This window comes from Microcebus murinus, chromosome 4, assembly GCF_040939455.1.
Source record: "Microcebus murinus isolate Inina chromosome 4, M.murinus_Inina_mat1.0, whole genome shotgun sequence".
Taxonomy (NCBI): domain Eukaryota; kingdom Metazoa; phylum Chordata; class Mammalia; order Primates; family Cheirogaleidae; genus Microcebus; species Microcebus murinus.
In genome coordinates, this window is record NC_134107.1 from 30952050 (window position 1) to 30963051 (window position 11002).

Below are 11002 nucleotides of genomic sequence, written 5' to 3' on the forward strand. Positions count from 1 at the left end.
TATCTCTTGATCGATTATACTCATTTATCATGAAGAGTAAAATGTACTATATTTTCAGATCACTCTAACCAATCTATTCTCAGATTTTCATGCAAGAAAAATCATTTCAAAAGATTAGCATTAATGTATTAATAACAGCACATATTTCATTTTAGTATATCCTCTCTTGATTAGAACATTATATATACATCATTTCCAAATATATTTTTCCAGTGGGAAAGTAATTATACAATTAAAATTTCAGCTTTGAGTGACAGGGCTACACATAATATCTGTTTTATGACTGTTGTCAACTTTATTAAGATAGTGTAGGATTTTTAGACTCCTTGGAATGGAATTTTGACCTATACTTAATATCATTTAATTTTCATTAGAAATTAAATACAGCCTTCCTCCTCATTCCAGTGGGCAATACATTCTATCATTCACCTGTCAAATTAAGGCGGCTCTAAAATGTGCACCAATTTCCTACTAATATTAATTCTGCACAACTATGGGTAAGAATAAAGGAAATGTGGTTTTTGCTCCACTCATTATATAGGTTATTTCTACTAGTACTCAAAAAGTATTAAAAATTTAGTTAAAATTTAACCCTTCTGTAGTCATTTTAGTGTTCTGTTCCTTTTTATAAAGCTAGCAAATTTTATTTAATTGGCTCATAAAATCTGCCCTTCTATAGTAGTTACAAAACATAATCTAAAAATTTTTAAGATGGCTGTGGTGATCTATATGTCCAGTAGTTTATATTTAAACACAGTAATTTGAAAAGTTACACAAATCATTAGGACTTTTAATCTTTCTTTGTCAACAGAAATAATAAAGTTTTTGCTTAGTATATTGTTACTTTCCATTATGCCAGCTATACAAGCAATCTATCAATCACTGAATTTTATAGTAGCTCCTCTGAGCAATTCCTGTATTTCTCCAAATCTGCTCTTCCAATTTTTTGCAGTACAATTCCTCCTTCAATTCCAAATATGGTACATTCATCTGTTTCTACTTTCTTGTTCCCTAAAGTATTTCTTTTATCCTAAGAATACTCACACTTCAGTGAACTCCATTATATCAAAGCTTTAAATTGATGATTTATACATGAACTCTAAAAGGTCTCCAGATTAAAAAAAAAATTAATACAAGCAAACTCTCAAAATACAAATGCAGAACAAATTGCTTTGTGGTTAATATGAAGCAAATCTAAGCTCCATTACTCTGACTAAAGTAATTAAGGAAATTCGGCAGTTTACATTTGGTAAAGCTGAAGTGTCACGCTCTATCTAGTTCATTTATACAACTATAATCCAAGCACAAAAATCATGAAATGAAGATAGACCAAATGAAGAAGTAAATTACTCAGTACTTTCTTAGTGTGCCTCCCCCATCCCTAACATTAATTTGCTTCTTCTCTAACAGGGAAAGAGACTACTCATTTAATTGCCTCTCATTTCAATGCAGGAACTAAATAAAATTGAACCTTTAAAATTGATGTTCAAATAAAACAAGTCTGCCATCTGCAGGCTGGATGAAATAAGGCAGAATGAAGTACAGGTAATTTTAAAATTAGCACCAGGGCACAGAATACGCAGCTTTGAACAAAAGGAGCTGTTTTTTTTTAAAGGAGTGTTTGCCATGTAAGTCTTCTTTGTTCAAATAGTTATTTTGGTGTGGTACTGGTGTAAAAATAGATTGAAAATGTTAATGGACCACAAAAGAAAATGCACAACAGTTTGTCTGAAAATAGCATTTACTTATGCTAACAAACAAAAAATAACCCATAAACAATATACAAGTCAAGTATGCCTTATCTGAAATGCTTGTGACCAGAAGTGTTTTGGATTTCTTATTCTTCCGATTTTGGAATATTTGCATTGTTCTTACTGGGTGAACATACCTAATCCAAAAATCTGAAAATATGAAATGCTCCAAAGAGCATTTCTATTGAGCCTCACGTCTATGCTCGAAAGTTTCAGATTTCAGATTTTCAGATTAGGGACACTCAACCTGTATATGGCATAATCCAATTTCTACCTGGCCAGCACACACACAAACTGAAAGGACATACTCCAAAATGACAGTAGTAGTTATCTCTAGTTAGTGATATTACCATAAGGGCTTTTTATTTGTTTCTTATAAACTACGTTTTAATATTTTTCTACAATACATTTATCCAGTTTCACTCCCTCCCCCAAACTTACCTAATACTAAGTAAAAAAAATGTGCTTTTGTTTTTGTTATTTTTTAAACAAATCCAGGTCACAAAAGAGAGAAACTGGCACACAATTTTGGAAGCAGAATAGTAAATAGATGAGTAATAATCAACTAAAGAGACCCTAGAAAGCCTAAGATACCCTAAGCCAGGGAGGATTTGTGTGGCTGCTGTTTGCAGAGCAGCTAGATACCTGGATCCTCTCTCAATCCAATGCTAGGTTACAACCTATCCTCATTCAACAGAAGACTGGAGATTGTTTTCTCTGGAGAGGGTTCAAAAAGAGGGCCTTTGGAATGGAAGTTCTACCTACACAGGAAAAGCAAAAACAGTAACAATCAAAATATGGGGCAATATATGACAATCCTCCATTGTGCATAATTTTTTTTAGTGTAAACATGGAATGGATTTAACTAGAATAACTTCAATGGAGAGGAAAAACAGAGACCAGAAGTCATTCACAGATAATGTCTAAAATAGAGACAGAGAGATGGGCAAATGCCAAAATAAAGTTAAGAGACAAACAAAAATGGTTGCTTCTAAGGAAGAAGGGAAATGCGGAGAGCTGGGGTAGAGACTCACTGTATTGTTATAAGCTTTTTAGTACTAGTAGCCTTTTGACTATCTAAATTATATGTATGTATTACTGTGTTAAAGGAAATATCTTATTACTTAATAAAATATTTTTTTTAGAGGAGAAGCAGGAAACTATAGTGATTAGAAAGCAAGCGCTGGTACCAAACTGCCCAGGCTCAAATTACAGATCCACCACCTACAAGTTACTTAATCACTCTGTGCCTCAGTTTCCTCTTCTGTAAAATGGTGATATAAATAGGTTTTTGTAAAGAAATAAAGTAACACATGCAGAGTCTTTACAGTGAGGCCTGGCAAAATGTTAGCTGTTTATTATTGATAGAGAGCACAGAAATGGATAAGAGGGTAGATTCTGGAGGCATCCAGATAGCTGGCTAGACGTATCACAATATCCCACAACATAGCATGTCACAATTCCTTCCTGGGTTATTAAGAGATGGATGCACAGGTTCCTTTCACCCTCCCAGCCTAAACGTGAAGATTTGCATTTTACTCTCTCCTTTACCTAATCCAGCCTTGTTCTCATATACATATACAATACAGTGCTTGACAGTTTAAGTGCTAAAACTGAGGTATTAATATAAACAAAATGTAATAGCTGATGGAAGCACAATCTCTACACAATGAATTCACAAAAATGGTCACTTATTAAACTTTTCTCAACCTACCCTTTTGAGAGTATATATCCTGCCTGGACCCTCTCAGATATACAGTAAGATCTGAGAGGGTTGCACCTAAGTACTAAGAAATATTTCAAACTATATGGAAGTCACTCTATTTGAAGGAATAGTATGAACAAAAGAAAGGAGAGGGAAGACATATTTAGGGGAAGGTGAACAGTCTGATGAGCCTAAATGCACAAGTAAACTTACCCACAACCAGATCTGAATCAAGATTTCCAAATTATAGGCTTTGCTATGGTCACCTATGTAAATGTATCTACTAGTCATTTATGTATAATCAGAACCCCTATATTAAAACACATCTTTCTTGTTCTCAGATATGTTAAATATCCTCACAATGTAGCAGAACTACTTTCTGTAAGAAATGATCAAAATGTTTATGGAAGGAGGCTGGAGACTAGGCAGTATTATGGGTAACAGGGAGATAAGAGTCTCCTTGACTCAGAATTATACACAAAATTTTTCATGTATGCATTTTCCTGAATAAGTGGTATACCTTCTAATAGATGTGTACCCCTCTAAAAACTAGGGCTAATAGATTCCCAAACAAACTATCCTGAATTATACATTTGTCAATCCTAATTCTCTCTTAGGAATGTTTCATTTAACAGAAGAAAGTCTTTGATTTATATAGTCACAGAAAGGTGTCAAGTAGATCATTAGGTATAGTAAATAAATGTAGCACCTACCCCCAAAAATATCACCATATGATTCATTTTGTTTATGGAATCTGCTGATTCTTTCTTACACTTTTACTTAGTATCCAATGACACCTTAGAAACAAGGCTGACTGGAATTTTTAGGTAGCATATGGCTATAGAATGTATTTCCTCTGAATTAAATAACCCACTTTATAAGAGGTTTCAGCTTACAATACTGACCTTCTTAGTATTAAACTATAAAACTAAAACTCTACATGAATCCCACTTTATTTTGACATACTGGGAAAAGGGCACTTATAGTCTAGCATAATAAGAATGAACACACACGTGATAGGGGATTTATACATTTTGTTGCAAAAGGCAAATTAACTTCAAGACAAAAATAAGAAAGTATATTGAAGAGTCTATCTATTTATAGATAGCAGGAAGTTTAAATATACTCTTAGTCCTGCCACCTTTATACACAGTCTAGAATTTTGATGTCTTAAATTTTTCTAAAATGATAGTGATACCATGGCTGTCACTAAAATGCTAGTCCATAATGTAATTATTACTAAAATGTCTGATTTTATGAAAAAAAAAAGAAGTGTTCACTTAGAATGTACACATGGTGAATAAAACTTCAGTATGTTGACATGGTTCTGCTGGTGTCTGAAATCAAGCTATCATTTGATACTGAGGTAGGCTGTAGTTAAGCAAAAAGGCATTGGTGTCAAGCCTGGGCTGAACTGGAATTCTATCACTAGATTACAGCATTAGTTTTGGGAGTACTAAATGAGTTGATTCATGTAAAATGCTTAGAAGGCTGTACGGTATTAATATAAGCAAGCTCTCAATAAATGCTATTAATACTTATTTACAAACCTACTCCCTGAACAACTTTCTTACTGGCAGAGGCTCAATTTTGTGCAGCTGTTTGTTTTTCTTGTGCACATGTGCTCAGGGTTAGTGATTCCATCACCTAGCCCCTTATTAGTCAAAGCCAGTCCATTCTTTACACCAGTGAAGTCAAGCAGTGACTGACTTAAGGGCATTTGACCCAATCCGGGTCAATACAATATAAGGGAATTCTGCTGTGGTAACAGTAGAAGACATGTCTTTGTTTTGCAAAAGAAACATCCAAGAAAAAATATCCTTTTTTTCCTCTGGACATCATCACGTACATAGTTCCAAAGTAGTCATCCACTTAGCTCACTAACTTTGGGCAAATTGCTAAACCTCTCTAAGTCTCTAATTCCTCTCTGATAAAACCTGATGAACCTTTGCAGTGTTCTTATGGTGATCAGAACTAATCCAAATATAGTGAGTGCTCAGTATGTGATGGCTACTTCTAATATCTCCCTTTCATATACAGAGTGAAGTGTTTGAAAGCAAAGCAAACATATACAAGGTATTTCCTGATAACCTAAATCTTCTTAGTCCCTCATGTTGCTGCTTCTACTAAGATCTCATTTACTCACTTCCTATTTTCCTTCAATGGCCACACACCTCAACTGAGTAGCCTATATCTGCTTTGCTCAGGTGATGATACATTTTCCTTAGTCATTATTTAGCCTAAAAATAATTATTTTATAAATAATAAATAAAATAAATATTTTAATCAGATTGTCACAGTAAGAGACATACCAATCATTAATTCCCAACTCATACTACCATCTTAAAGAAAATGTCCAAACCATAGCCTTTGAAGTTATCAGCTCTGGGTACCCAATTCTCCAACTGACCTACAATGGATCAATCAGATTCTCTATCCAGGGAATTTGAAAGAAGATCAGAGAAATGATGGTGAACAATTGAACTAAACTGACAGAGTATGGTGCATAAAGACCTGAATCACCAATAAGGCAAAGCAAGCTGACATTATGGAGAAAGAAAACCATCAGGAAGCAGATTGACAAGTCTGCCTAGAAAAAAAAAACCAGAGAAAGAGAAAAGACAGACAAAGGAGCCCTAGAAGAAATAGATGGAATCATTATGATTCCCCTGTGGCCCAGTGGCACTTTATATGTGGTGTTCTAAATCCTATTTTTACTTGAGCTATTCTATGTGTTTGTTTTCACAGTTAAATGAGAGTTTGAAGACGTATTAATATAGTGTTAATACTATACAATCAACTATCATCAAAGTTGCCTCTCTCCTTGTGAAAAACTCAGATGCCTACAGAAAACAAGCAGGTAAAAGAGGGCTAGTATCTTAAAGGTTTTTGCTTTAGATTCAGACATCCTTTATTTTTATAGTAAATTGGTAAGAATCTCCTCCTTTATACACACATACACAACATCTGCTCTCTCCTGTTTTTCTTGGTCTATCTTTTACTTTTATCTTATGCTTTCTGTAGAGATAAGGGTACAAGAAAAGAATGACAACTAGAGGTGATAGCAAATACCAAGGGATAGTCAGCCTTGCTGACTGAGAAGCAATGAAGAATAGGAGGGATAGTGTTAAACCAGGAAAGAATTTCCTACCTAATAAGAACGATCATTATTCAGTCTTGGGCAACTGCCCCCACAATAGGGTTTACTTTAAATTTTCAAGGAGATACAAAAATCTGTGTTTTTATGTAAAGTCTCCTAGTTTTTAAATGTTGTCAATAAACTTTCTTCTAAAATGATGTGGGTCAGTTCACTGGCTGCCAACTTGGAATCCGACTATAAACTTTAGGGTCCTTTTATAACTTCCTAGATTTCTAGCTTCCTAGACATTTTTAATATGTATAATATACAAGGTCTATAATTATAAATTATGCAAATCACTACCAAGGTTGAACCTCATTTATTTTTCTATCTACACATTATTTTAAATTCAACGTTATTCTTCAGAGACAATGTAAAATCACTATTATTAACATCTTATTAATTACCAAATCATGCCACCTACTCTAAAAGGACAATATAAATGCTTCAAAGTGAATTGCCTAAGGTAGGTTGAAAACTTTACAAATGCTGTCAGTGACACCTGACCTCCAGGCCTTTGTTTCTACTGTTCCTTCAACCTGGAATGGCTGCCACCTCTTCCTCTAGGAAGCCTTCTTATGTACTATTAATACTTTCTTATTTCTTATAACTTGAACTTACCCCTCAGAGCTCCCTGCACACACTATTGAAATCATGCTTTTATTATTTATGTCCCCAAGCAGAATACAAATACCTTAAGTATAAGGCCTACACGGAATTTAGGATTGCACATCCCGAAGCTAAATATGACTAACTCGGCCACGTGGCAGAATACCGAGAATCTGTTTTGTTGAGCTGGCCAATTATTTTCCAAGCAGGCTATCGTATGTCTGGCACCCAATACATGATCATGTCTTCACTCATCGTTCAATAATAGCAGTGGTGAATAACATAGTCTCTGCCTTCTCGATTAACATCTCAGTTGAGAGAATACAACGAATTAGGGATTTGTTAAGCACAAATAAATATATGTATATAAATATATAAATGCTCTTCAGTTCATCAGCATTATAGCTGGGCCTTTGAGAGCCTCATAATTTTACTAAGCCTTGAAATTTTTGTCCAACTAAATGCAGATTATGCCAACTTTACTAAGTTGTGAGAAGTGAATAAGAAATTCTAGGAAGTGATAAGCAAATGGCATATGTCAAAGCACATAAAAATGCAGTCAGTACCTCTTAAGAAAACTAAAACTCCACAGGTACTTCCAACAGACAAATTTTTAAATCCTGGATAGATGTGTGAAAGGAGAAATAGTTCAATAAACATACTTAATTCACATAGTCAACAGTAATCCAAATAGTTGCTTAGTTTTTATAAAATGATAGTTCCTACCAACTCAGAGAAAAAAACACCAGTGTAATTCACACTTTGTAAAAGAAATAGTTCAAAGATTGCCACGTGTATTCAGCATGGCAAAAATCTGTAGGGGAAAGTCAAAAGGAGATAAATTTTGCCTCGCTATTAGGAAAAACTTCCAAAATTTCCAAACAACTTGAGTTACTCAACAATACAGCTTCACATGCAGAATGCCCCCTGCCAAAGAGGTTCATGTCCTAATACCCAGAACCTATGAATGTGTTGTTACATGGCAAGAGGAAATTAAGGTTGAAGATGGAATTCAGTTTGCTAATTAATTGACCTTAAGATGGGGGAGACTATCCCCATTATGGGGAGATTATCCAGGTGGGCCCAATGTAATCACAAGGATCCTTATAAGTAGGAGGAAAAAGGCAGGCAGGAGAGAATGTCAAAAGTGATGTAAGATGACAAAGACTGAAGGCTAGCACAGTGGTTCATACCTATAATCCCGGCACTCTGGGAGGACAAGGTGGGAGAATTGCTTGAGGTCAGTTCAAGACCAGCCTGGGCAAAAACGAGCCCCCATTTGTACTAAAAATAGAAAAAAAAAAGGTGGGCATAGTGGCTTCAGACTGTAGTCCTAGCTACTCAGGAGGCCAAGGCAGGAAGATCACTTGAACCCAGGAGTTCCAGGTTGCAGTGAGCTATAATCATGCCACTGCACTCTTACCTGGGCAACAGAGCAAGACCCTGTCTCAAAAAAGATTAAAATAAATAAATAAATAAAAAATAACTGAACCAAACATTGCTGACTTTGAAGATGTAAGTAAGCCATGAGTCAAGGAATCTCAGAAGCCTTTAGAAGCTGGAAAAGGCAAGGAAACAGGCTGCCCGCACAGGGGTGGAGAACCTATAGACTTCTGATTTCAAGATTGTTCTTTAAGCACCAAAGGAGGCAAGAAAAGCTTCATTTTTCTCTGCTGTTCCCCTTTTAATAAAAGGGTTTGTTCTGTAAAATTTGGATTCAGTCAAAAGGCCCACTTAAGGACCTAGAAGGCCACATGTGGCCTTAAGGTTGCAGGTTCCCCACCCCTAGCAAGCAGCCCCTAACAACACAATTTTAGCCTAGTGAGATCTATTCTGAACTTCTATCAGATAATAGATTTGTGTTGTTTTAAGGCACTAATTTGTGGTAATTTGTTGCAGCAGCACTAGGAACTAATTCAGCTTGCCTTGGGATAGAGCCCTTCTCCCTTACAGGTGGTATTCACATTGAGTTAGAGAAGTTGTTACATTTGGTGTTCAAACTGAGTTAGAGAAATTGTTTACCGTGTGTGTCTAGGGAATGGGAGTAGGTAAAATGCCAAGATGATTCAGATAAGGATTGCCTAAGTGAGTTTCTAAAGGCAGGAATCTTTTAACTGGGCCTATGCATGAACATTTTTGTGCATATAATCACGTATGCCCTTTTCTCTGTACAGAGTTCAAGCATTTTCAAAGATTCGCAAAAGGATCTAGTTTACAAACATTAAGAACATTCTTTCTAGATTATGACCAATACTAAGCTTTTAATATTCCATGATTTTCTAAGGCAATGAGTCTCATAGAGTAGTCCATCAAACATAAAAATAAAACATCAAAACTTATCTAACTGTTGCTTGTAAAATGCACATTCCTGAGCCCCACCCAAGACAATCTCTAGAAGCTGTAAAAAAGTCTAATTTTAACAAACTGGGGGGAGGGGGAGGGAAGAGAGGGGTTAAAAAATCACTGCTCCAAGGAGTGTTTTGTGAAACATTACACCAAAGAAACTGAAAAATTGTTCCCATTACTGAATCTTTAGAAATGTCAATGCACTCATCTCACTGTATGACTTTGTGCAAATTATTTCTTCTGAGCCTTGATATCTCAGAATATAAAGGCAATGTCTACTGCACCTAGTTATTTAGATTAAAATTCATTCTATGGAGTGCAAGGACTGATTGGCAAGTAATACACCACACTAGAAAAAGTTAGTCCTATTCTTCACCCTCCCCCTCCCCATTCCCTTCTCCAAGTAAGGAAAAACAATGTCATGTCATTTTACATACCGTTAAATACAAAAAAAATTGTGTTGTGTCAATGTCACTACTAAACGACACTTTCCTATAATAACCTTATTGGTATGATTCCCCTCCTAAATTTTCACTGTTACCAGAGAATGTTTGCTTGAAATATTTTCCCTGATCTATGTTTGTGATGCCGTAGGTGTTTACAAATTAAATCTTTTAGGAGTCATCGCGTACGCTAACCCGACTAGCCTCCATTAAAAGATCTCCCAACAGAGAAAGGCCTAGAGAATGAATAAGAACCACTAACAGTGACTTCTGAACCTCGGCGACCTTAGGCAGCTTTTCTGAGTCGGAGATGTTTAGACAACCCTGAAGAAATCTAAGATGTGATTAGGAAGGGGCCTGAGAGAAGAGCATTTAGGAACCTCTTGGAGCCTAACAAACAACCCAAATTCCAAGGCAAGGTCACAAAGAAGCCATACAAACCAGGGGACCAGGGGCCGAATCGAGTTCTCCCAGCTCCCAAGAAAGCCCTTTGCGGCATGTATTAAGCCAAGTTGACGAACCCCACCCCAAGAAAAGGAGAAGGGAGCAAGAACCCCAAGAATTGGGAGCCTGGGCACCTCCACACCCAAATGCAGGCCCTCAAGCAAGACTGCTCCTGACCCAGGCCCATCGCTCAGCTAGCTACACTGAGAAGCTGAAAAGAGTTCCGGCCACTCACCTTGAAGCCATTGCGTGCTGTGAAACCATCTCCAACTAGCTGCGCGGCCGGAGGACCAACCAGCAGCCCCCCTAGCCAGCCCTATTCTTCGGCGGACAGAGAAACCGAGGAGGCAGCGTAGCAGCCGCGGTTCACAGCCCAGCCTCCAGGAGGCCGCCATCTTCCCAGCCTTCTCTCGGGCTGCCCGCGGCACAGCCTGATCGCTGTGTGTCAAAGCCCTCCAAGGCCCCGCCTCCTATCTCGTTGGCCACGCCCCCTGGATGCTAGCCGTGCCCCCAGGTCTCGTAAACTTGAAGCCCTCCTAGCCCCGCCTCCAACCTCATTGGCCAC

General features: G+C 36.9%; 1 protein-coding gene across 1 annotated transcript in view; it reads right to left on the reverse strand.

Moving 5' to 3' along the window:
* Positions 1–10891, reverse strand: part of PDHX (pyruvate dehydrogenase complex component X) — a 61443-nt gene extending 50552 nt beyond the window's left edge. The window contains exon 1 of the mRNA XM_012755413.3: positions 10673–10891. Coding sequence (XP_012610867.2) covers positions 10673–10832 — 160 coding nt within the window. The 5' untranslated portion in view covers positions 10833–10891. The remainder of the gene's footprint in view (positions 1–10672) is intronic.
* Positions 10892–11002: the final 111 nt, after the last annotated feature.